Source organism: Dasypus novemcinctus, chromosome 6 (genome assembly GCF_030445035.2).
Source record: "Dasypus novemcinctus isolate mDasNov1 chromosome 6, mDasNov1.1.hap2, whole genome shotgun sequence".
Lineage (NCBI taxonomy): Eukaryota > Metazoa > Chordata > Mammalia > Cingulata > Dasypodidae > Dasypus > Dasypus novemcinctus.
This window is the reverse complement of record NC_080678.1, coordinates 9,913,341-9,938,951: the sequence shown is the minus strand read 5'-3', so window position 1 is coordinate 9,938,951 and position 25,611 is coordinate 9,913,341. Positions and strand designations below refer to the sequence as shown.

Genomic DNA, 25,611 nt, shown 5'->3' with positions numbered 1-25,611 from the left:
AAGGCAGGACTGTTCCCCGTGCCTTCCCTGGCCCAGAGGTGCACAGGAAGAGTTTTTTATCTTCAGTCCCAGGAAGAAGCTTTCCAGGTTTCTCATCAATTCCTTTATCTCCTCACCCTTCTTGTACCAAGTCTGGTTTTACCTTGGGGAGCCGTGCCTGGTCCCTCCCTCTCTCCATGCTCATCTATCTCATTGCTTTGACCACCCACCTCCCCTGGGGAGTTCTCTATCCAAGAGCTGAGCCGGGGCTGCCCGCCTGAGCTCCAACCCCATCTCTTAAACTGCCAGCTGGGATCCACCCAGCACCTCACTGCTGCCTGCGCAGAGCAGAGCACGCCGTCTTCCTCCTCTGCCTTCCCTGGCTAGTGTGGGAGCCTCAAGGAGAGGAAGTTATTCCATAGAGGCTTTTGATTGCCATACCCTGAGGTCAAAGGTGCGAGCATCTACCTGCTGTCCTCCCAGAAGGGCCTGCATCTGGCTCGGGAACAGGGACGCGAGCCTTTTCCAGCTAATGAGATGCTGATACTTGATATTTCAATAACACTTGTTTTGATAAGATACAATAATATGTCCAAGAGGATGGCAAATTGCAGTTTGGATTCCATTTTCTCCAGAATGCATCACAGGCCCACCAGCCCAGCAAGGAAGAGCACTAGCAGGACAGCCTCGGCTTCATGTCATCCATTGTACCAGTGGCTCACAGGGGTTGAAAAGCCACGGCTAATTAAGCAGTGGGAACATCTTATTTTAGCCCAGAGAAGTTCAATCTTTACAGATCCATGCCTTTTAGTGATGTGCACAGTTTGTCCACGCATAGAGATAGACAAAATCCATTTAAAGATCTTGTACATTCTTTCGTCACAATGTAGATGTTACTCTGAAATGAAAATTTCTAGGTTTTGTAACAGGTTGATACATTGCAGTCATGATAAAGAAAACTCAAGTTAAAATAAAACCACTAAGATTGTTTCTGGTATATTTCACTGTGATGCCAGGTTTCAAAAGGTCCTGAAATAATCATTTTGTCTTCAACTCCGAACAAGAACATCTAGCGTTTGTAAAAGTGTGGAGGGTTGTGATCAAGATTTGAACCATGTGGGGCCAGAAGTCATCTGGCAGAACGTCACATGAGCTGCCCCCTCTCCCCTCTCCCCCCCTCTCTCCCCTCTGTTCTCCCCTCCCTCTCCCCCCCCTCTCCACCTCTCCCTCTTCCCCCCCCTCCCTCTCAGCCCTCGGGTCTGGACAGCAGAAGAGGCAGCCGCCCCCGCTCCATGGTGCGGTCCTTCACGATGCCCTCCTCGTCGAGGCCCCTGTCCGCAGCCTCCGTGTCCTCCCTGTCGTCCGACAGCACCCCTTCTCGGCCAGGCTCCGACGGGTGAGTTGGCCTCCGCAGCAGGGCGGGCAGTGGAGGCAGGGTGGGCCGGGAGGGCTGCTCGAGGAATCCCCCAGAGCCCCGTGCTTGTTTACTCCCAGCCTGGAGGGTGCTTTTCAGTCTCAGTGCTCCTGGAAGGGCGACCGTCCGAGAGGTTCAGGCCTCAGCACCTGCCCGGTGTTACTGTCCTGGTCTTGTGAGTTTGGGGGACCAAAGGTCCCTTGGGGTCAGGCTTCCCTCAGAGCCTCCGACCTCCAGGGAGTGCCCAGTCCTCCCGATGCGTGTGTCAGGCAGCCTGGGGTGTTGCCTGCTGGCTTTGTGCCTTGTTCTTTCCATCGCCCGCCCACCGCTCTCGGGCCATGCCTGGGCTGAGGTGGCCTCCGCCGCCCACCAGGGGCCACCCCCGCCCAGCAGGCAGGCTGCGTGAGCGCTCGCAGGCCGCCTTCTCCCGGCCAGCCCTCCTCTAAGGCCTGACCCCGAGTTTCCCACGGCTGCCACCCCAAATGAACGCAAACCAGGTGGCCCAGAACAGCAGCATTGATGGCATCGATGTTCTGGAGGCTGCGGTCCCAGTGTCCCGGTGTCGAGCAGGGCCACCTCGCCCTGAAACCTTTAGGGAGGACTCCTTCCTGGCTCCCCCCAGCTTCTGGCACTTTCCAGCCGTCTTTGCTGGGGCAGCATCACCTCGGGCTCCGCCTCTTCCCACAGCCGTCAGCCAGCCCCGTGCCTGCCTGTCTGCGCCCGTGTTTCCTCTTCTTCCAAGGCCTCCAGTCCCTGTACAGCCATCCTTCTCCATTTTCCCCTCACCTTCACTGACCCCAGCTTCAGTGACCCTATTTGCAAATAAGGTCACGTTCACAGGATCGGGGTGAGGACTAGAACTTTTCTTTTTTGGGGGGGCTTGGGGGAGGCACAGTTCAAGCTACTGCAGGAACAGAAAGGAGAACAAGCACCTAATAAACTAGTTACTATTCTTTGAGCACTTTTTGTGTCTCTTGCATTAATTCTGTGTGTTTAAAAGTAAACCGCAGCACTGATATTTGTTTTTGAGTTGCAAGCATGTAAAGTGTATTATTTTCTTCTTATACAAAAGATAAAACATCACATGCAATTTATACCTCAGAGAAGAACTTCTCATTGTTGGACCGTGGTGTTTGTCCAGGTGTATCCTTGCCCATGCCCATTTGGTTTAAAACCCAGTACCCTATCAAGTCAGCACGCTGTGGTCCCTGTGACATGCAGACACATCCTGAGTGCCTCAGGGACACATGGGCCCTCAGTGCCCTCCATTGCTGACCACCAGTGTGTCCAATGGAGAACTGAAAACTATACCACCATTTTTTCCCTACCTGAGATGACTCCCTCGTCTGTTTGCTTGTTGTTTTTGCTCATTGTTTTTGCTCGTTGTCCTTTTTTTTTCTTTAGGAAGCACTGGGAACCAAACCCAGGACTTCCCATGTGGGAGGTGGGCACTCAACTGCTTGAACCACATCCACTCCCTGCTCATTTGTTTTTGCTTGTCTGCTTATTGCTTGCTCATTGTTTTTTCTCATTGTTTTTGCTTATCGTCTGCTTGTTGTTTCTGATTGATGTCTGCTCATTGTTGGTTTATCTTCTTTAGGAGGCATCAGGACCCAAATCCGTGACCTCCTATGGGGGAGGCTGGGGCTCAACTGCTTGAGCCACATCCGCTCCCCTCCATTTTTTTCTTAACAGTAATTTTTATCAGCATCTGCAACTTTTAAGGCCAAGTCCATATGGAAATTATCATGTTAGAGGTATTTTTTTTGTCTTTACTTTTTTTAATGTTACATTCAAAAAATATGAGGTCCCCATATACCCCCCACCCCCCTCACCCCATAACAACCTCCTCCGTCATCATGAGACATTCATTGCACTTGGTGAATACATCTCTGAGTACCGCTGCACCTCATGGTCAATGGTCCACACCATAGCCCACACTCTCCCATAATCCACCCAGTGGGCCATGGGAGGACATACAATGTCCGGTAACTGTCCCCACAGCACCACCTAGGACAACTCCAACCCCTCAAAACGCCCCCACATCACATCTCTTCCTTCCACTCCCTACCCCCAGCAGCCACCATGGCCACTTTCTCCAAACCAATGCCACATTTTCTTCAATAACTAATCACAATAGTTCATGAATAGAATATCAGTAAGTCCACTCTAATCCATACTCTATTCCTCCATCCTGTGGACCTTAGAATGGTTGTATCTATATCAAGAGGGGGCTTAGATTCCACATGGATGCTGGATGCAATTCTCCTGCTTTCAGTTGTAGGCACTCTTGGCTCCCTGGTGTGGTGGTTAATTTCTCATGTTAGAGGTATTTAAATATGTGTGCTTGTCACTTAGAGCAAGGTTGCTGAAGAAATTTAATTCAACTTCTCCCCAAGAAAATCCCCAGGCCAGTTATGAAAATTTTTTTTTGTATTTCCAAGAACATAGGGGGTAGGGTGGAAACTGATGTAAAAGCTTTAGGTGGAAGAGTGGTGTATGTTGCAAAGGTGACTACATGAGCTTGGGCAGATGCGAGTGCTGTTTCCCAAGTCTCCGGGAGGCATAAATTGCCTTCCTCCAAGGAGGCATTTGTTTAACCTTTAACTGGAACTCATCTTCAATAGAGTCCGGATTTTTGTTCATTCTTGGGGTTACTGCCCTTAGGTACATAACTAATATAGAGAAAATGAGGCTTTGGTCTCAAATGGCACAGGTTATGTGCAGAATAAAGTTCATCCTGTTGGCAGTTGCTTCCCATATGTGAAAAATTTAAAACAGCCTCTTTCTCTTGGTTCTTTGTAGACTCATCTGGATTTCATAGCACAGGCCTTAGCAGAAAGGTGCCTGCTCACCTTTTTTTTTTTCCTTGCCTATATTTATTATATCAAGTTCTGGTTGTTGTTTATTATATGATATAATATTTAATGCCTAATGGATATTGACTTTTTGGTTAATGTATATCCAGTTGAAAAGTTTAGGTCTCCCAAAAATTTTTAATGATCAAAGTCAATACTGGTATATCTTAACAATCACTTCAGTTTTTTTTTAACTTTTTATTGCAGAAAAATTTCCAACATATACGAAACTGGGAAGAATGGTATGTTGAGGCTCTGTGCCCCATTAGCCCGCCTCAACAGTGATCACCTCCTAGTGAATGTTTCTGTCTATATACCATCCACTCCTCCTATATATTCTTTTGAGGGAGATCTCAAACATCATTTTATCCATAAATATTTCAAAGATTAGCAGTATTCCATATTACCTTCTAATATCAGTGTTCATTTCCAATTGTGTCATGTCATATTTTTTAAAGGATTTGTTTGTTCATTTAAAACAGGATCCAAATAAGATCCTCCCCTTGCCATTGGTTGATGTATCTCTTTAAGTCTCTTTTATTCAATAGATTCCACTTCCACTTCTTTTTTTTCCTTTAACTTGTAATTTATTTCTTGAAAAAATCTAGAATGCATGTCCTATAGCCTTTCTTCAGTCTGGATTTCCTGATTGCATTCCTGTAGTGTTGTTTGACATGGACCTCTGTCCTCCATGTTTTCTGCACATTAGTAGTTGGATTTATCAGATTCAGGTTTGTTTTGGGGGCAAGAGAACTTCATGGGTGGTGGTATCTTCTTCCATTAAGAGATACATCACACCTGACCATTTCTCGTTTAGGGATGTGGGCAGCTATTGATAATCGTTACCTAGGTTCAATACCTTTACTGTTTAAATAGTGTACCAACAAACCCTACCATGTATCCATGTTATACTGGGGAAACAAAAAGTAGGTGATGTGATTCTTGCAACTGGCAGTCTGAACCTTTGAAGGATTTTAAATGCAGTTTTGTGGCTGATCCTTTCCTTTGTGCTCCTTGTCGATGTTGATTTCTAAGCCACATGTTCCATATTGGGGAGCACGGTTGCCATGATGTCCTTTTTCATCACAGTCATGGTTTTGTTCCAAATATCCCACTCAAAAATAAGTTTAAAAGAAGCCACGACTAAGATAAAAATGTGACCAGCTTTCTAAATCTCCTTCTCATGAGATCAGTGTCCCCTGGCAAAGCCAGTGCATACTCCACGTGGCCAAGGGGGTCAGGCGTGGCAGGTCCCTGTGCAGACAGCCTGGCAGCCTGCCCCAACAGCCTGCATGGAGTTGGCCGTGGCCTCCCGGTGTACTACTGCTTGACTGCAGCTCCTTTTAAGAGAACTTAGCTTTGTTAAAATACCGGTTTCAGGTCCTATATTTTGAAAATACAAGAGTCTAGTAACAAAAATCCTTTGCATGTGATTTATGCTGTGAGGTCTTCACAATGTTTTAATGTAGATTTCCGTTTTAGTCCTCATTTCTAATTCCTTCCTGCTGCAGGGGATGAGATTCCAATCTTAGAATTTGACCCATTTTTTCTCCCTCCAGAAATGACTTACTAGGACAAGAAACAGGATGGACTTGCCAATCGTGCAATAAAATAGCTAGTTGCAGTTATGCATATATTTATATGTGCACACAGAGCTTTTGATACATGCCTTAGAGACCAGTGCAAGATCCCTTGACTCTGCAGGCTAACCCTGAACATGTTTCCACCCCAACCTAGTAGGAAAAGGGTAGTGGTGTTCTCATTTTACGGTGTAAATGGGGACAGCAGGCTCTTAGCAGTTAAGAGAATAGCAAGGTTCACCATTAGGTGCTAGAGCTAGAACCCAGGTCCTCGTCCCTAGCTGTTTTCAGCTGAAAAGCTCAGGGCATCTCTGACCCTACAAGCTAGAATCTGACTCCTCCTGCCTGAGCAGGCCAGTGGGTGTTCAGGTTGAAGCAACGCTATGTCTGAAATCTGAAGCTAGCCATAGACACTTGGTCAGAACCGGAGTACCAGAAACTTCTTTGAATCAGTTTCTACCTTCTTACTTTTTCTTATTTTATTTGTAAATATTTCAATAGGTATCTCTATAAGGAAAGGGCTGCCTGGAATACCATCCTCCCCTCATAAATCAATAATAATTTCTTAATCTCGTGAAATATCCAGTCAGACTTCACATTTCTCTGTTGTCCTGTAAATGTTCTATATTTTTTCTAGTTTGTTTTTCTCAGGATCCAGACACAGTCCACACATTACAGTGGGTTGCCATGTACCTTAATTCACCCTCAGACTCCCTTTTTATTTATTTATTTATTTTAAAGAGATTTATTTATTTATTTATCCCCCCCCCCTCCTTGTGGCTTATTCCATTCTTTGCTGTCTGTGTGTCCATTTGCTGTGTGTTTTTACTGTGTCTGCTTGTCTCCCTTTGTTGCGTCATCTTGCTGCTCCAGCTCCCCGTGGCGCTTGGGCCATCAGCTCTCTGTGGCACACGGGCTGTCAGTTTTTCGCAGCACCCAGGCCAGCCTGCCTTCACAAGGAGGCCTCGGGATGTGAACCCAGGGCCTCCCACCTGGTAGACGGGAGCCCAACTGATTGCGCCACAGCCACTTCCCCCTCCTTTTTTAAATCATTCCTTTTCTTAGAAAAGTTGGCTGTTCCCAGCTACCCCCTGGATTCAGTGCAAGTGACTTTACATATATCTGCATTTACATATATCTGAAAAGCAATTGCTCTCCTACTAAGACGTCACTGATTGAAAGAAACATTTCCTCTAGGTTTGCTCTGGAACCTCTCCTGCCAAAGAAAATGCACTCCAGGTCCCAGGACAAGCTGGACAAGGATGACCTAGATAAGGAAAAGAAGGACAAGAAAAAGGAAAAGAGGAACAGCAAACACCAAGAGATATTTGATAAAGAATTTAAACCTACCGACGTTTCCCTGCAGCAGTCTGAGGCCGTGATCCTCTCAGAAACGGTAATCTAACAGGGAATATTCCCTTATTCTGCAGTTGCTGCTAGGACCCACCTTTGCCAACAGCGCTTTCAATTAGACTTTATTGAATTTGCTATAGAAGAGTTATCTGAAATCTGGGGTCTCCCTCAACCTTACCCTCTCAAAGCCAGATACTCTAGAGGCTCTTAAACCTTTTCGTTCCACAGACCCCTTTTGCCGGTTAGGTAAAAACCATGGACCCTTACTAAGTGCACACTATACTGTGTATTATTCAATAAGTAGATCACAACTGCACCAATACATTCCCATAAGAATAATGGTTTTTTGAATTTTCAGTTCAAGCTCACAGACCCCAAGGGGTCCATGGACCCCCTGCCCCTGCTCTAAGGCAGCCAGAGGCAGAAAGCAAAGGCGTCTTTTCTCTGGGGGGTGCCTGTCATAGCATTCACTGTCCATTCCAGAAGGGCTCGGGTGGGGACCTGCCCGTGTCTGGGCTGTCTGCAGTCTGTTGAACTTGGTCCCAGTGTGTGTTCAGTCTTGGAAGAGGAGCAGGAGTGCTTCTGAGGTCAGACAACCATTCTGTGTCAGCCAATGCTTTCCTTGTCCCGCCCCTGGCTGTCCAGGTGCTGTCATGTCAGCTAGAACCCCAAAGCCCTGCCTCCTCCTTTCACCAGCCAGACTTGTTTGTGCCTCATCCTCTCCTGCCTCTTTTGCTCCGTTTGACTGTCTTGTCCACCTTGAGAAGGTGTCATGGCAGTTTAACCTGGCATGTACTGGCTGGCAGATGCCATCAAGGTTCCCTCTCTCCAGTCTTGGGATTGTGGCACAGTGAGCTTGCACACTCTGGGGTCAGGGGCAGGCCTGGGGGGCTGATTCTCCCAGGAGCACACAGAAACTTTTGGAGTCTGGGTACAGACATGAAGCCCAGGCTGCTTCTGGGGTGAACTTTATTCAGAAAGTGCTGTTTGTAGACTGGAAGCCAAAATAAGGTCCTCACAGGCTGCTGGCTTCAAAGGTTAAGTCGGGATTAGAGATGCCTCCCCTCTAAGCAAACGTGCAGGTGTCTGTATAATGGCCAAGAATGTGCCTGCCCTGGGGGACAGCCCATGACCTGGCCCAGTCAGAAGGACTGCTTGATCAAAGGGCTCCGGTAAGACCACTGCTTAGTAAGATCTATTCCATTGTTTGTTTCTAACTTAAAAGCCAGAGGGTATTTTGCAGCGAAGCTGCGTGCCACCCAGACTGGCTATGGCCTGCAGCTTGGTTGTCGAGAAGTGGGAGGCAGGCCCAAAGAGCCATGATGTGGCCTTCCAGAAGGCAAACATCTTCTCCGAGGCATTTGGGCGTGAGGTCTGACTGCATGGGGCTGCTGTGCTGAGGACCAGGACAGACGCTGGCCAGAGCTGGTGGTAAGGGCCGGGCACTGGGTTCTGGGGAACCACCAGGAGTTCTCTGTCCATGCTTCTGGAAAGTTGGAATGTCAGCAACCCCACTGGGGCCGGCCAGGTCACCTTCTCTCCAGCCCAGGCCAAGAGTTCCCAAGCCTAAAAGCATCACCACCAGGGTAGGGGACTAACAGAAACATGCTTTGAACAGTCACTGCTCGACACTGTGCTGAGTGGCTCACACCTTTGGATTTATGCTGAGTGGCTCACACCTTTGGATTTAATCCCCATTTTAAGGTGATAAAACTGAGGACCTCAGAAGGTCAGCCACGTGGCAGAGATGAATTCAGTGAAGTTGTGTGAAAAGAAGGCTGAGTGCAGATGAGACGCTGGGTACCCCCCAGCACAGTTCCCGCCCCTCCCCGCTGTAGCCCTGCTTTCCTGCAAAGACACCTGCAACAGGCAGGGCAGAGGTCAGCCCCAGGTGGGCCTGAGTAGCAGCAAATTCACAGGAGCTCAGAAACTTGACCTCCCAGCCGGCATCAAACTGAGTCTCTGAATGGCCACGGCCACAGCGCCAGGAGGCCAGAAATCTTTACCTCTTTCTGTGGATAGTCTTATTTTTCTGAGTCAAGCCCAGCTCCCTGTTGGTCCACAAAGGGGCCTCTGCTTCCCAGGTGGCAAGTCCACCAGGATCTCTGAGTACAGAGTGAGGCACCTGCAGTTTCCTGGGCAAAAGCCTCTGTGTGCTTGTGACCAGGCAAAATCCGTATCAACCAGGGCTCTCCAGAGAGTATAGGATTACATGCAATTGGCTCACACAATTGTGTAGGGGATGTAAAGTCCAAATTTCGTCGGGCAGGTCAGAAGCTGGAAATTCCAAGAAGAGTGATGTTGGAGTCTTGCATTCAAATCCCTTCGGCTAGACACTCAGGAAGGAGAAAGAATGCCTTCTCCCCTGGACCCTGAGTTCTTGCTCTGAAGGCTTCCAGGTGATGGGATGAGACCGGCACGTTGGCAAGGGTCGCCTCTACATAAAGCCCACCCACTGGAGACGCCAAGCCCACCTACGAAATACCTCCCCCATGACATCTAGGCCAGTGTTTGACCAAACAACTGGACACTCTAGGGCTGAAAAGGTGGGCGAGTGGGCGGGCCCGCTGGGGTGTTATCAGAGCCAGAGCAGTCACCCCATCCTCTGGAGGCCAAGCCAGAGCCCCCTAGTGCTCCCTGGTATTCCCTCCCCCCCCCCCCCCCCCTCGTTGTTCTCTCTCTCACCTGCTGCTTGGAGATCCTGGAAAAGTTTTCTCCCAAGCCCCCTTGAGGCTGGGTTCCATTTTCGTACTTGATTTGGGTCATCAACAATTTCCTGCCCTTTAGCTGAGAGCCTGGAGCATCCAGCCAGCAATTTGCATCTTGGGAATGCCTCCTCACATTCTGATTCCATGAGGGAACCCATGGGCTGGGGAAGCACTCGAGTGCACTAGGAGGGGAAGTCCCTCCTAGTCCATGCGCACACTCACCCCCGAGAGCCCGCAGCTTCACCAGCGCTTCCAGACAGCCGGGGCCGTCCCGTTACTGTGCAGAGGGTCAAGGACTGGGCCCTGGGCCCCATCCCATTGGCAGAGGAGAGTTCTGGACGTGGGCCAGGTGGCTGTAGCCCTGCATGCCCTGTGCCACCCCGTTTGCCAGAGCCCCTGCCCCTCCTCCCAGCCTCACGGACCTCCGTGCATGGCCCACCTGCCAGGCAGAGGGCCCTGCCCGCAGCTCTAAGCCCATGGCCACCCTCCCGCCCACCCTTCCTGGGAGGAAAATCTTGAGCTTCCTTTCGTCTGGGTTAATAACTTTTCTAATTACTCCTACTTCAGAGTATTTTGTAATTGCTTGTGTTCCCCAAGGCCTAATGATCTGAGACCAAGTTGTACGAAATATACAAATAAAACTTACTGATGTAACAAACACAGGGAAATGGCTTAGATGGGTAAAAGTCAAGTGCATCCAAAAGTCAGGCAAGAGCAGAAAAAATGCAGTGAAATGTAGAGAAGATGAATACCTACCCGGCAATAATGTGACATGAGAGAAGAGACAAAGGAAATTGTCTCGGTTCTCCGGGGCCCCAATGACAAAGCACCACACACCCAGGGGCTTAAAACAACAGAAATTTCTCCTCTCCCAGCTCTGGAGGTGGGAAGTCAGCTAATTGTGGGGAAGCTTATTCCACACTTCTCTCTAGGCTTGGCAGTGATTTGCCAGCACCCCTGTATTCTCTGCTTTGGTTGTCATGTCCCATTCTCCCTCTGTCCATCTGTGTCCCCCTCCCCTTCTTATCAGGCCCCCAGTCATCCTGGCTGAGGGCCCACCCTAGTCCCATTCATCCCCATCTCAACTAATCACATCTTCGAAGACCCTATTTCCAAACGAGGTCACTGTCACAGGAGCGGGGCTGAGGGCTCGACTAGGTCATTAGGGGACACAATTCAAGCCACTGCAGAAATGAATAAAGAAGCTCCTTCATCAAGTTTCTAGGCTTTCATTACATGCCAGGAAAGACCAAGGAATTATGAGCCCTCCCGTGCAGCAACAGGAGCTGAGCAGGTCACTTCTTCCCTCCCCAACCCTCGGGAGGTCCCGGGTCTGCTGGCGGTGGCATCTGCACGGCCTACAGCAGGACTCTGTGCTGGGTGTGCATTAGGGCCGACAGCAGGGGGCGTTAGAGCCCACCCCGAGGAGGCCAAGGAGCAGGTGACGCCAGGCTCTGACTGTACTCTGTCCCTCTGATGTAGATAAGTCCCCTGCGGCCGCAGAGACCAAAGAGCCAGGTCATCAACATCATGGGCAGCGAGAGGCGCTTCTCGGGGTCTCCGTCTCCTCCGTCCTCACAGCAAACGCCCCCTCCGGTCACCCCCAGGTGCAAGCTCAGCTTCAGCTTGCAGTCCAGTAAGTAGAACATTTTCCACGTTTCAATTCCTGACATCGTTCCGTGACTTTCTCCTTGATCGAAGTCTCTAAAGTTAGCACCGCTTCCTACCCTTGCAGCAGCCAGAGAGTTTTGATACACACTTGACTTAAATGTGAATGTCACTCGGGACAGCTGTGGAATCTGGATGTCAGCAAATCCTCGGCTGAACGAGTGCCAGGGTGGGGGGTCCGTCCCAGGCTCAGAAGCCTTCTTGCATTTGAAGAAGGCTCGTAAGGCATGGGAACAGTCCCTGTCCGTGTCACAGGGCACGGAGCCTGGACGGGGAGCCTTGGGTCTCCCTGTGTCGGGGAGGAATGTACGGGGGAGGAGCGTTCCAGGTTCTTTGGAAGGGCTAAGGGTCATATACTGATTTTTCCGGTTTTACTCAATTTCTTTGCTAATCCACTTTCCAGCACTAAGAGAGGAGAAACCTTAGCTGGATAAAGATGGTGGGAGTAAGGGCGGCCACAGTGCAGAAGGAAGCCCCACGCTCTGTCCTGTGGCCAGAGAATGAGGGGTCCAACGCAGGACAGGTCCGTGCCCCATGTGGCGCAGGCTGTGGAAGGTGATGAACAACTGTCCCTTGCACCCTTGCTGAAAGGGGCGCAATAGTGACTGAAGAATATCAGGTGGTGAGTCACCCTGCCGCAGTGGATGGCGCTTGGCTGAAGAGGCAGTGAGTTGTCTAAGCGCTGGAAAGGAGTGGCCTTCGTGGTCCTTGCGCAATTAGCACATGACCTTTTTCTAAGATACTTAAAAAGTTGTGTTTTTATAGATGCATTTTTTATTGCGGTAACATATATATCATAAAATTGACCACATTCACCATTTTTAAGCATAAAATTCAGTGACATTAATTACATTCACAATGTTCCACTACCATCATCAACATCTATTAGCAAAACTTTTCATCATCCCCAGCAGAAACTCTGTACCTGTTAAGCAAAGGCTCCCATTCCCCCTCTCCGCTGGCTCCTAATCTTTCTGTGCTATGAATTTGCCCCTTCTAGATACTTCACAGTAAGTGAAACCATATGCGTTGTGCCCTGTTGTGTCTGGCTTATTTCATTCAGCGTAATGTTTTCAAGGTTCCTCCATGTTATGCATGTAGCAGAACATCATTCTCTCTTACAGCTGAATAAATATTCTAAATATGGCTGGATCCTATTCCGTTTATCCATTCCTCTGTTGATGGACATTTGGGTTGACTCCACCTTTTGGCAATTGTGAATAATGCTGCTCTGAACATCGGTGTCCAAATATCTGTTTGAGTCCCTGCTTTCACTTCTTTGGGTCGTATACCGAGCAGTGGGATTGCCGGGTCATATGGTCACTATATGCTGAACAATTTGAAGAGCCACCAAACTCTTTTCTACAGCAGCTGCACCGTTTTACATCCGCACCAGCAGTACACGAGGGCTCCAATGTCTCCATGTCCTCACCAATGCGTGTTTTCTTTTTTTTTTTTAAGGTAATAGCCATTCTAGTGGGTATAATCTCATTGTAGTTAAAATCTTTTTTTTTTTTAATATTTAAAAATAGGCACCAATCCTGAGGGCAGTAGTCTGACATTAGCCTTCTCCGTGCTCCCCTCCGTTCAGGGGCCAGGATTCCTTATGAACTGACGCGGTGCCCATACCGTGAAGCGTTTTCCTAATGGAGAATTTTTTCATCAGCTGGGTCTTGGGGGGGGAGTGAGGGTCAGGGACCTGTAAAAGAGACCCATCAGTAACAAATGTCCATTTTTCCATCTTTAATAAAAAAGAAAAACAAGTTTATTTCTAGGAGCCTCAACAATTCTTGAGAAAATAACCTGTCTTAATGATGATTCCTCTGTCTGAAAACTGCCACTCTTTATCAGTTTACTTTAAAAATCAATTGTACTTCCCCTCGGCTTATTTAAAGTAACAGCCTCAGGGTCTGCCGCTGCTGGGAGCTTGATTTCATACAGTGGTGGTTTCTCCTGTTGAGAGACTTGAAGGGTGGGTGGCGGGTGGTACCCTGCATTATCATCCTTCACTTCGGAAGGCTCTCCAGCTCGTACCTGCAGGTGGCGGTAGACGTGCCGTCCTGGCTGGACTTAGAAGTGCCGCTGTGGACAGTCACCATGACACCCAGCCAAGACCGAGAGGCCTGGGGCAGGGAGCAGAAGAGCCTCCTGGGTGGACAGCTGTTTTCACAGCAGATCGAGGCTTCGCCTTGAGCCCTGGATTTAGGTGTTTCAGGGTACTTGGTATTCTCTTTCTAGAATTCTCTTTCTGGCCATTAGGAGGGAGTCCCTCTGCTGACTTTGCCGCCCCTGTCTGCGTTTCTCTGCTCCACTGGCAAATGTCTCTGCGGGATGCAGTGTTCCTGCCTTCTCTGCTGCTCAGGACGGGAACACGGGGCGGCCACATGTCTGTGTAAGCTCTGTCGGTGTGATTTTAAGTAGGTCCTGATCTTCCAGGTTTGGAGCTGAATGGAATGACCAGCATGGAAGGGGCCACCGTCCCTCCGCCTCTGCCCCTCAAAGGCAGCATGGCCGATTACGGGAACTTAATGGAAAGCCAGGACTTGACCGGCTCGCCGACATCTCCACCCCCTCCTTCACACCAGAGGGTAAGTAGGAGACCCGAGAAGGCTCTTTCTAACTTTCTTACCACAAAGTGGAAATCCCTCTCTCCTCAGAGTGTTGACTTTGAGCTAGTCAGCACATGAGAAAATCCTTATGATGGGCCTGGGTTTGACTTTTTTCATTTTTTTTTATTGTGGTAACATATATATACCATAAAAATGTGCTATTTTAATTACATGTGCAATGTTGTTCTACCATCACCACCATCTATTACCAAAACATTTCATCCCTCCAAACAGAAATCCTGCCCATGAAGCAATAACTCTCCATTCCCCCTCCCTCTAGCCCCTGGTAACTGCTGCCAACTTTCTGTCTCTATGAATTTGTTTGTCCTAGACATTTTTGAGTCTGGCTTATTTCACTTAGCATCATGTTTTCATGGTTCATCCTTGCTGTGGTGTGTACAAGAATGTTATTCCTTTTCACAGCTGAATAGAATTCCTTTGTGTGAACATACCACATTTTGCTTCTCTGTTCATGAGAACGCTTGGGTTGTTTGCACCTTTAGCTGCTGAGAATAGTGCTGCTCTGACATTGGTGTGCAAATATCTCTTCAAGTCCCTGCTTTCAGTTCTTTTGGGGAAATAGCTGGGTATGAGATTGCCAGGTCACATGGTAGCTCTAGGTTTAATATTCTGAGGAAACCACCAGACTGTGTGCCACAGCAGCTGCACCAGTTCACATTCCCAGCAGCAATACATGGCGTTTGCCCTTTCTCTACATCCTCACCAACACTCCTTTTCCATTTGTTTAGTACTTACCGTGCCCTAAGGAGTCAGGTGGTACCTCACTGTGGTCAGATTCGATTTTAAGGAAAGATGTCAAAGCAATTAGAACTCTGGCGTGTGGTTCTGTTTCGTGTCCATGGCATAGAAAAACTCGTGCCAATATCCTCCTCTGAATGAGGAAAATAGGAATTCAAGTTCAAAATGGTTGTCACTCCCACAGAAGTCATTCCACTTGAGAAGCAAGTCTCGTGAACTTTTGACTTTGAGAAATAGCTTTGGTGTTTGTCTGAGATGGTTCAAGGAGTTGGGCACTGGCACTAGGTATAGCAGGGACGCTGTGGTCCACCATCGTGCCCTTGAGAAGCAAAACAAATCAATTTTTCCAAAAGTATCCAGTCAATGGTATTTGGTATAATCACATAGTTGTGCATTCATCACTTCAATTATTATTAAAGCATTTTCATTATTTCAATAGCAATAATAAAAAACAAACAAGCAAGCAAACAAGAAAATTCTAAACCCCTCAACTCTCTATGCTTCCACTGCTGTACCTAGTTGCTATTTCTGGCTATTCTTGCACAATTATTTATTTATGAAGCAGTTTTATTGAGACATAGCCACACACCATACAATCTATCCAAACTTGAGATGCCTTTGAACAGCTGCTCTGGCCGCCTCCCCCTCATGCTGGCAGCTCGTGGGTGAGGGCACACTGCACATGGGTCCGCAGAGGACAAGCAGTACAGGACAGGGCACACCCCAGCGCCCCGAGTCAGCGGCCTGGCTGTGCCACGGTGAGCGGGAAGTGCTGGCCTGGCCTCCTCCGGCCCCGCCGGCCTGCGTGAGCACGAGCAGCCCACCCAGCCCCTGGCAGCCCTGGGCTCCCTCTCTGAGGCTGGTACCCTCTTGGGAACTGTCATTCCACCTCTCTGATGTGTCTCTGCTGAGTGGCCTGTGGCCAACCTACAAGTACAAATACTAGCTTAAAGTTTTTAAAAGCTCTTTAAACCGGTGCCTCTGTGTTAGCAGCTGACATCTCTTGAAACGTTCTAGAAACGTTCTTCTAGGATCCCCCACATGGCTTCCCCTGGTCCTGTGGGCTGCGCTTATGTCCACTCACCCCAGTGGGCCCTGGGCTGATTCTCTGCTCTCTGCGCTGCGTGAAGAGGGCAGTATTTAGACGGGAAAAGGCACATGGGCCATTTCCCCAGCAGCGGGGGCATCCACGTGCAGGCTCATTGCTTTCCAGGTCACCGTGTCCACAGCCGTATAAAATCAAATCAGTTGGGGCTGAAGAGTAAAATATCCCCACTCACATTTGTGCAGCTGGCCATACTTTTTGCTATTCAGCTACAATAAAATAATTATATGGAAACAGGACTCCTGTAGACAGTTGAAGACCTGAGATTGTTCTGTGGCTGCAGTTTGGTTTTTTTTCTGTAACAACAAGATGTCCCTTTTTCTTCTTCCCTTAAAATATTACATAAATCCTTCATGCTGCTGCTTCTGTGCCCCTTTTTGGGGGGAGGATTTTCCACTGTGTGCTTTGAAAGGTTGTTAGCTCTCTTTTTGTGTGATAAAAGTTGTCTGTTTACTATATATATATATTTTTTAATTGTGCTAAAATACATATCACATAAAAATCATTTTAACCATTTTAAGTGGACAATCCTATAGCATTAAGTACATTGGTGATGCTGTATAATTCTCACCATCCATTTCCAGACTACTTTCATCATCCCAAACCAAACCTCAGACTTGTTTAGCAAGAACTCCCCGTTCGCCCTCCCCCCTAAGAGCCACTGGACTGCTTTCTGTTTGACTGTTCCTTTTGTGTAAGAAAAGGAAGCAAGCCATGGGACTTGAGCTTTGATGTCGAAGGGGCAGGTGTCCTTCCCATACCGCAGTGCCTTTTGAATAGGCCCTCTCCTCCTAGAGATGCCACAATGGGACCTGCCCCTGCAGAAGGGGCCGAGTTACCCAGGAAGAGGACCTCTTGGAGGCAACTAAGGAGGCTAAGCCTGGCCTTCCTGGGGCACATGTGAGAGTACAAGGAAGGGCAGAGTCCAGAAAGGAACCCAGGCCATTGGACTGGGTGGGCTGTTGTCTCCCTAATGGCTTAGCAGTGGATCACGTCTTTATTTTCATACCTGAGTTTCTAGGAAAGTAGGAATGTCCCTCAGCCTTCCTACCCCAGTGAACTGAAAATTCTGAACTTGAACGTATGACCAAGCCCATTTTTGTTACAAATCAGCTCAGGGATGACATTTTTATTGTCTTGGTTTCTTTGCCACACCACCAAGGACATCATTCTAACTTACTGGTGGCGTGTGCTGTTGATTAAGCAAGGGACTAACGTACTAGCTTGGGCTCAATTTATAAAGGGCGGTACATTCCACGAGGTCAGTTGTCCAGCTCTCCGTGCTGTTTCTTGTTGAATTGACTTGCAGGAGGAGAGCGTGTTCAGGCACCACAGTCGTGGTCAGGATTTCATAATCCGTCAGAAGCACTCGGGCTTCCAGCGGTGCCTTCCTTTGTGCAGCCCTGAGAGCCATTTTCGGATCATAATCAGGCACCTGCCATGGGGAGTGATTGATCTCCTCCTGTCACTCTCTTTGATCGACCTCAGGCTTGTAGCCAACCCCATCTCGGTGTTGCCACTTGAAGCTGTCATGTCTTTGAAAACGGTTCTTAAGACCATTAATCTGGGCTATCATTTTGGTTAATAGTGATAAGGCTGACATTCTCATTTTTGGCACAAAGGGAATCTATAACATCATGTTTCTCTCAGGTTATGTTGGCTAGGTCCTCCACTGCTCCCCACCAGTCCATCGATGTGGTGCTAACACGTTAACAAATAGGCCATTTAATCAGACCTCCAAGTGAGTGTTTCTTTTGACCATCCTTGTCAACCTTAAAACGACTTGAGTTGATTTTTTTAGTTCCCCTTTTATAGCTTCTAAATGTCATTATATCAGTTCTATTTTTCCACATTCATTCTCCTCCTCCTGAGGTTATGTTAAGCACCTTTTGTCTTTACTTCTCTGTGAATCAGGAGGAAATTTGGGCGAGTGAGAGACTACTGCGTCACGGTTTTGTCCTTGAAAACGTCTTTTCTCACGTTGAGCTAAATGCGTACCTCCACTGAGAGGCTCTTAAATATCCACTCTTACCTTTAGTTAGATGACAGTGTTCTGTGGATTTCATTCCAGTTAGTTCTGCCTATGGTAAGCTCACCTTTATCCAGGTCTGCTCATTTGTTCATTCACTGTTCTTTTGTTCCCTCATTCACTCACTTATTCATGTTAATTCATTTGCTCATTTATTTGTTCATTCATTTGTTCACTCATTCAGTTGTTCATTCATTCACTCATTTGTTCATTCATTCTATGTTCCATTGTTCATTCATTCACCTATTCATTTGTTCACTTGTTCATTTGTTCATCTACTCGTTCATTTGTTCATTCACTTAAGCACTTGTTCAATTGTTCATTTGTTCGCTTGCTCTCATTTACCTGTTTGGTTGACCTGTACTTCCAGGGCTTATACTGCTATGTCAAGTGTCCTGCTGGGCACAAGAATGCCGAGGGCAATAGGGCAACAACTACCCTCAGTCATTCACACCCTCAAGTCCACTAAGCAGGGGTTTTGTTTTGTATCATCTGTACAGCAATAAGTTCCTGTTCTTTCTCAGGACTCTAAGGCAATGGTCAGCAAACTACAGCCTGGTGGCCAAATTCAGCCCATGCCCTGATGTTGTAAATAAAGCGTCACTGGAACGCAGCTGTGCCTGTTTCCTTACATCCTGCCTCCCTGCCAAGCAGCAGGGTTGAATGGTTGTAGCAGAGACCGTGTGGCCCTCAAAGCTCAGCATATTTACTCTCTGGCCCTTTGCAGAAAAGGTTTGCTGATCCCTGCTCGCTGGCATTTTTAGAGAAGGAAGAAGAGGGAGCTGTTTTTTCATGTTGTCCTGCTTAGTGCTTGCACTTTGACCCATCTAGTCTCACCTCAACTTGTCAATAATCCTGCCAGGAAGTCATTATTCCCATTTCACAGGCAAGGAGACAAAGGCTCTGTGAGCTGGCGTCATTTCCCACAGCCCACGCAGTCACTCCACGTCCTGTTTTTGGAGGAAAACACTCTCTTCCTTACATTGCTGCCTGAAGTCCTGCACCACTTGACGGAGACAGTGTGTGCATTGCACAGCATGTTCAATCTTCCCCACGCTGGACGTGTGAGTGGGGGTGGACCAGTCTCCTGCATTAATCACGGCCCGCCTGCTCGCTGACTTCCAGCCCTGGCAGCTCTCCCCAGGCTGGCCCTGCCTCTCCTTGCGGCTCCCTGCCCGTTCTGCTGCATTCTCCAACGCCCTTGTCATGCCAAACTCTAAAGTGCCTTGGACACTTTAGTGTGTAAATAAAACAAATGGGAAGGTCTGCTTGGTAGTCTGAAGTTCCCAAGATGGTTCCTGAGCTGCAGGGAAGCCATCCATGTTTTACTAGTCAGTGCACAGTTTCCATTTGTGCACCAGGTACAAGTCTCCAGTCCTGTAACCATCTAAATGGACTTCCAGACACATACGGGGGCATCCAAATGTGCACGTAGGGCATGCCAAGCACGGAGCTGGCCCTCCACCCTCAGTAAGAATGTGTCGAATGAATGAATGACCTGAAAGCAGGGGAAGGAGGTCCAGCTCTTTCACCTTTTGGCTTCCACATCTGCAAAATCAGGGTAGTAGCAGCTCCTTGGCCAGGGAGTGCTGTGTCCATGTAAAATGCTCCAAACCATAGATCTCACCGGGCAAGCACTCAGAGAGGCTCTCTGTTCTCAGCACCGTCTGCATCCTCATTCTCATGCCCCTGCCTCCCAGGGAAGGCCAAGATGCCCCCTCAGGACAGTGCTGACGGAACGCCCTGAAGCCAGAGCCTCAGCCTTGGAGCCGGCGTGGTGGCACCTTCTCTTTCACTCCCTGTGATTTGCCAGTAGCAATGCAGAAAACTTGGGAAAGCTAGATGGGGAGAAGGACTGTCATAAACCCTCAAACAAGGAGCTAAAGGTAAACATGCACAAGCACTTTTGAGAAACCAAGACACCAAGTCTGGTTTTTGTCTGTTTTGAACCTGTGACTCAAATAAGGGAAAGGGGATGACCAAATGTGAGTTGTGCAATTGGTCCTCCATGTTGTCAACGCAGCAAAGAAGCCAAATCATTTCCAACTCAGGCAGCGAGCAAGCCTGCAGTGGCCTGGAGTTTCCCAGATCTGTCTTTCATTGTTTTTTTTTAAATCTTCCCAAACTGACTTAAATCTTTGGAAAAACACCATGTCACATCTAAAAAACAAATCTTTAAAAAAAGAATCCAATGTAATCTAATCCTCAGGTGAACCACACAAGAGGACAACTAAACTCCTTGTTTCAAGAATTTTCCTGAATAATGAGTCATCATTGTAATAGACATTTTTTTCTATTAAGCAAGATACCTTTTAAATTAAAAAAGAAATACATGTACAGTTTAACCACAGTCAAATAGTACCAAAGAGGATAGAGTGAAAAAGCAATTCTCCCTCCCAATGGAGATCTACCCCCTCCAGTCCCTTATCTTTTCCCCCATCACAAACATTACCAGTGTCTTATAATTTCCTTTGAATTGTGTTGCAAACCATGGCTGATGCCTTGTTCAGATTCTGCCTTACTGTGTGCCTGGCTTTCCTGCACAGTATGCACAAGGCAGAGAGCAGTGCTGTGCCTGCCATCAGGGGAGGCAGGATGCCGTGGTGGGAGGAGCCCAGCTTGAGTCCTGGCTCTGCCACTCCCCGGCTGTGTGATCTGGAGCAGGTGACCTGCCATCCCCGAGCCTCGGTGTCCTCAAGAGTCAGAGGGAATTGTATTACCTCCAAGAAAAAGCAGTGTAGAGTACTTAGTACAAGGCCCTTCCATGCCCGTACACAGCAGGCACTCAGTGGTGGCTCGTCTTCTTTAAAGGAGGACTTCAACGTGCATATCGAGCTTGCATAAAAGTGTGTTTCCTGTGACTGAGTTCCCTGCAGCAGAATCTTCCTAGTGAGACTGAATTGGGAAGAAATCATTCTGAATTAGGTGGTAAAATTAAGCATTATTTGGTAATTTGGGCATTGCTTAAAGGGATATCCCTTAGGACACTTAAAAGGCATGTTCCACTCCAGTCTTGCCTCTTCTTGTCATCCCCTTCTGTCCCCTGCCACCGTCCCATTCCTTGTCAGCTCTTTACCCCTACTTCTTTCTCATCCCCTCGCCCCCAGCTTGGACTGCCATCTCTACCAGGCGAGGGGGCCCACTTTTCTTTACCAAGTTCAAATCGAGTTTCCAGTTATCTTCTGAACATTTGCTTGTGAACATTGCATAGGCTCCTTCAACTCAGTGCAGCCAAAATTAAACTCAGCACCTGTGCCTCACCCCCCTGCATCCCCTCCATCCAGATGCTTCTCCTGCTTGCCTGAATTGTTGACTTCCCTTGGAGCCCTCGTTGACTACCCTATCCCCCACCCCACACTGAGGCTGCAGCATCCCAAGCAGCAGAGATTTTGTCATCCGAACCTGGCCCTTGCCATGGCCCCACCCCCTGACTAGTTGTCAGACCGCCTTGGTGGCCACTCTGCCACCTGCTTGCTCAAGAGCCAAAACCAATGAACCAGAGAGTAGGAGTTGCAATTCTGCTGAGGCTCAGGGCCCAGCTGGCACATGGGCAGTCCAGAGATTCAAGTCTCCTGAGTATACACCAACCCTAGTGCCAACCACAGGTTCAGTAAAAGTGACAGCTAACAGTGAGGTGAAGATGGCCAGCCACCATGCCAGGGAGCCAAGAGTGCCTACAACTGCAAGCAGGAGAATTGCATCCATCATCCATGTGGGATCTAAACCTCCTTTTGATATAGAGGTGGAGTGGACATCACCATCCCAGGGTACTCAGGATGGAGGAATAAAATATGGATTAGAGTGGACTTACTGATACTCTACTGTAGAACTATTGTGACTAGTAATGGAAGAAATTCTAACATTCATGTGGAGACAGTGGCCACAGTAGTTGCTGAGGACAGGGAGAGGGAAGAAGAGATGTGATGTGGGGGCATTTTTGGGACTTGGAGTTGTCGTAAATGATATTGCAGGGACAGATGCTAGACATTATATATCCTGCCATAACCCACTGAATGGACTGGGGGAGAGTGTAAGCTACAATGTGAACTATAATCCATGCGATGCAGCAGTGCTCCAAAATGTATTCACCAAATGCAGTGAATGGGCCACAATGATGAAAGAGGTTGTCGATGTGGGAGGAGTGGGGGAGTGGAATGTGGGGTATGTGGGAACCTCCTATATTTTTTAATGTAACATTTTTTGTGATCTATGTATCTTCAAAATAATACAATTTAAAAAATTGATGGGGTGGGGAGTGGGATTTATGGGAACCTCTTATGTTTGTTTTCTTCCCCAGATAACCCACTCCCCACCCCCCCACCACATCATTTTTGTAAATTGTATATTTTTGAAGATACATGCGTCACATAAAAAAATGTCACATTAAAAAATATAAGAGGTTCTTGTATACCCTCCCACCCCCCCATCCCACTCCTCCTACACCAACAACCCCCCTCATCATTGTGGCACACTCATCGCACTCAGTGATCACATTTTGGGGCACTGCTGCACCATACGGATAATAGTTTACCCTGTGGTTCACACTCTCCCCCAGTACATTCAGTGGGTTATGGCAGAATACATAAAAAAAATACGGAACGCTTCACGAATTTGCTTGTCATCCTTGCACAGGGGCCATGCTAATCCTCTCTGTATTGTTCCAATTTTAGTATATGTGCTGCCGAAGCAAGCACTCTTATATTTTTTAATGTAACATTTTGTGTGCTCTATTAACTTTAAAAAAACATAATTTTTTAAAAAATTAAATAAAAAAAAAAAAGAGCCAAAACCAAGCTAGATGGTGCCCACCATAGCTCCAAGGCCTCCCAAGAGCTTCCTATCCCAACCCAGGGCTGATCCCTTGAGGGTCTGCTTGCCAACACTTCCTTCAGCATCCCTGCCAGTTCAGGCTGAGGGCCGCGGTCAGGTGGCGCCAGCAGGCTTCTCAGGCTGTATGCTCGTGGGGTGCTGTGCTTGGGCTCCCCTTATCCAACCCATTTTGCCCTGCAGAAACCGTCTGCACCTCCAGGCCTGTCGACAGCACTGCCCCCACCCCCTGCACCCTTGCCCTTCCACGTGCGTGGCCCTGGCCACCCACCCTCTACTTGTCCCCTTCTGCCCCTGGGGCCTGAGACCTGGGCGACCTGGAAGCCACACTGTGATACTTCTATGATCTCCTCCCTCCTGTGATGCTTGAAGTCCTAAGCTGGTCTGCAAAGAGCTGTGCTGCCGTGAGCAGCGATGCATGAGAATAGCCGTTGCTAAAGTGTGTAAAGAGAATTTTCTCCTCTTGAAGAGTTTAGGCCTTCCCCTACTGTGGGTGCTGGGCGGGGCCTGGATCCTCCTGGAAAAAGGCTCAGCTGCCCCGTGCCAGGTCGCCTGCTCCTGCTTTGCAGTTTCACTTGTTCTCAATCATTTAAACGGTTCGTTTCTGGAACCATCAGTTTCCAGAAGCCCCTAGATCAATAGCATCTTTTTTTTTTTTCTTTTCTCAAATTGAGCTGTAATTCACATAACAAAAAAGTAACTGTTTCAAAGGGTACAGTTCAGGAACATTTAGTCCAGCACCATGGCGAGCCATCCCCACTTCCAGCTGGTTGCAAAACATTTTCATCACCCCCAAAGAAGCTCTTGTGCCCATTAGGTGGTCCTTCCCCTTCCAACTCCCCCCTTCCCCCCGGCCCTGGCAACCACCAGACTGCTTTCTGGGCAGTTCATGTAAATGGCCTCATACATTATGTGGCCTTTGTGTCCAGCTTGTTTCCTTAGCCTAATGTTTTCAAGGTCCATCCATGCTGTAGTGTGTGTCACACATCCTTCCTTTTGATGCCTGAGTACTATTCCACTGAGTGTGGGTACCACATTCTGTTTATCCATCCATCTGTGGATACACTCGGGGATTAATGGAGCAGCAGTGGTATTTCTCAGGTGTGTGGACCTCTAGACTACTTTGTGAAAGGCTGTTAACCAGAGGCTGCAGACAGGCCCACCACTGCCAGCAGCCTGTCCCGCTCCTAGTCGAACAGAACGACCTCCGCGTCACTGGAGAAGGCCCTTCCCATGCAGAGGGTGTGCAGGTCGACTTTCCAGTCCTGCCCACTGGAAGGGTCGTCTCTTTCCTATCCGAGCACAGTAATGTGACGTCTTCCCCATATTCCTGTTTTCTAGCACCTGCCACCTCCACTGCCCAGCAAAACTCCGCCTCCGCCTCCTCCAAAGACGACCCGCAAGCAGGCCTCGGTGGACTCTGGGATTGTGCAGTGAGAAGGGCAGCGAGCAGGCCTCCAACGAGCACGTTGCCTTCCCTCTCCCTCGTCGTGCTCTGTGCCTGGTGGTGACCTCGCGGGGCCTGCAATGTCTAGCGTTCGGTGCCACTGCCTTTCCTTAGAAGGAGTTTATTTCTAACCTTGGAGTGAGCAGTGGCTCGCATCACGGAGCAGGTGGGCATGGCTGGGATGGGCTGGCGTGTTCGTCAACATCGGGGGTCTCTGCGGTCAGTCGTGAGAGAGCCTGAGTCTTGCCCCCAAGTCGTTTTTTGTGTGTGTGCCAAATGATTTCTATTAGCAAAGAGCTCAACTGATCTGGTTTAGAAAGTGGGTGAGGTTGGGAGGCCATGTTTTTGAGAAGGATGAGTAGTATATGAACGAAAGAATCCGTATTTGCTCAAGGCCCAATGCCCCACTTGCCCTCCTGGCATGTTTTCTCCAACCTCCTCCTGGTTGCAACTGATGTTGGGACTTCTCTTGGTTGAGTGTATCTCCATCTTTCCCCAGGAAATTAGGGTCAGCTCTTTCAGGGATGTTCCTGATTTCCTTTGGTATAATTTAAAATAGGATATTTCTCGGCTACTGAACAGTTTACTAATTTATGGAGTGGAAACACCATTAAAAATACTGGATCAAATGGAAAAATAAATATGAGTATAGGAAGATAAATTTTCTTTCTTTTAAAAAAAAAGAGTACATATACCACAAGAGGGTTTTAATTGAGTGAGTTCCTTTTGTCCTCATTCTGTACAGAAATTTGTATATATGATGGTTTTAGGACTTGTTTTAACTTTTGTGGTCCTTCCTCTTATTGTCATAGTCATCATAAATGATTCTCGATATGTGTTCTTAATTTTTTAACTGCTGGACATTTTTTTTAAAAGGTGATTTTTTTTTTCAGAGCTTCAAAATCCTGAAAATGATGGACAATGATTGATAAAACTAACTTTGTATGACCTAATGTTTTTATTCTATCATCTATATTTTTTTATTCACTATAATCATGTTACTCTTATAGTAGGTTCAAAAGTTAATCATTGACAATGCAAAATAAAATGTTATTTAAAAAGACTCATAGTGTCTGACATACCTAATTTTATCTTTTCATGCCTTCATGTGAAATACAAATGCTGCTATTGTTCCTCTGCTTTCTTAAAGAGCTTTGGGTCACACGTTTATATGTGTTCACGTCACCCTCAAGTATAGCTTTTAATCATGTGTGATTTAGTTGTCTCTGATCCGGAGCCCAGACAGAAGGCAGCCACATCTGTCCTCTGCATGTC

At 47.8% G+C, this 25,611-nt stretch overlaps 1 protein-coding gene and 1 non-coding gene across 3 annotated transcripts in view; one reads left to right on the top strand and one right to left on the bottom strand.

Annotated features, from left to right (window-relative positions):
* Positions 1–25,399, top strand: part of DOCK1 (dedicator of cytokinesis 1) — a 522,200-nt gene extending 496,801 nt beyond the window's left edge. For both annotated transcript variants that reach the window (XM_058298144.1, XM_058298143.1), the window contains exons 48-52: positions 1,230–1,375; positions 7,029–7,227; positions 11,375–11,528; positions 13,997–14,148; positions 24,231–25,399. In XM_058298144.1, coding sequence (XP_058154127.1) covers positions 1,230–1,375; positions 7,029–7,227; positions 11,375–11,528; positions 13,997–14,148; positions 24,231–24,326 — 747 coding nt within the window. In that variant the 3' untranslated portion in view covers positions 24,327–25,399. The remainder of the gene's footprint in view (positions 1–1,229; positions 1,376–7,028; positions 7,228–11,374; positions 11,529–13,996; positions 14,149–24,230) is intronic.
* On the bottom strand, positions 22,650–22,756 carry LOC111760801 (U6 spliceosomal RNA). Its single transcript, XR_002794393.1, has one exon. It is a non-coding gene; the product is annotated as a U6 spliceosomal RNA (small nuclear RNA).
* Positions 25,400–25,611: the final 212 nt, after the last annotated feature.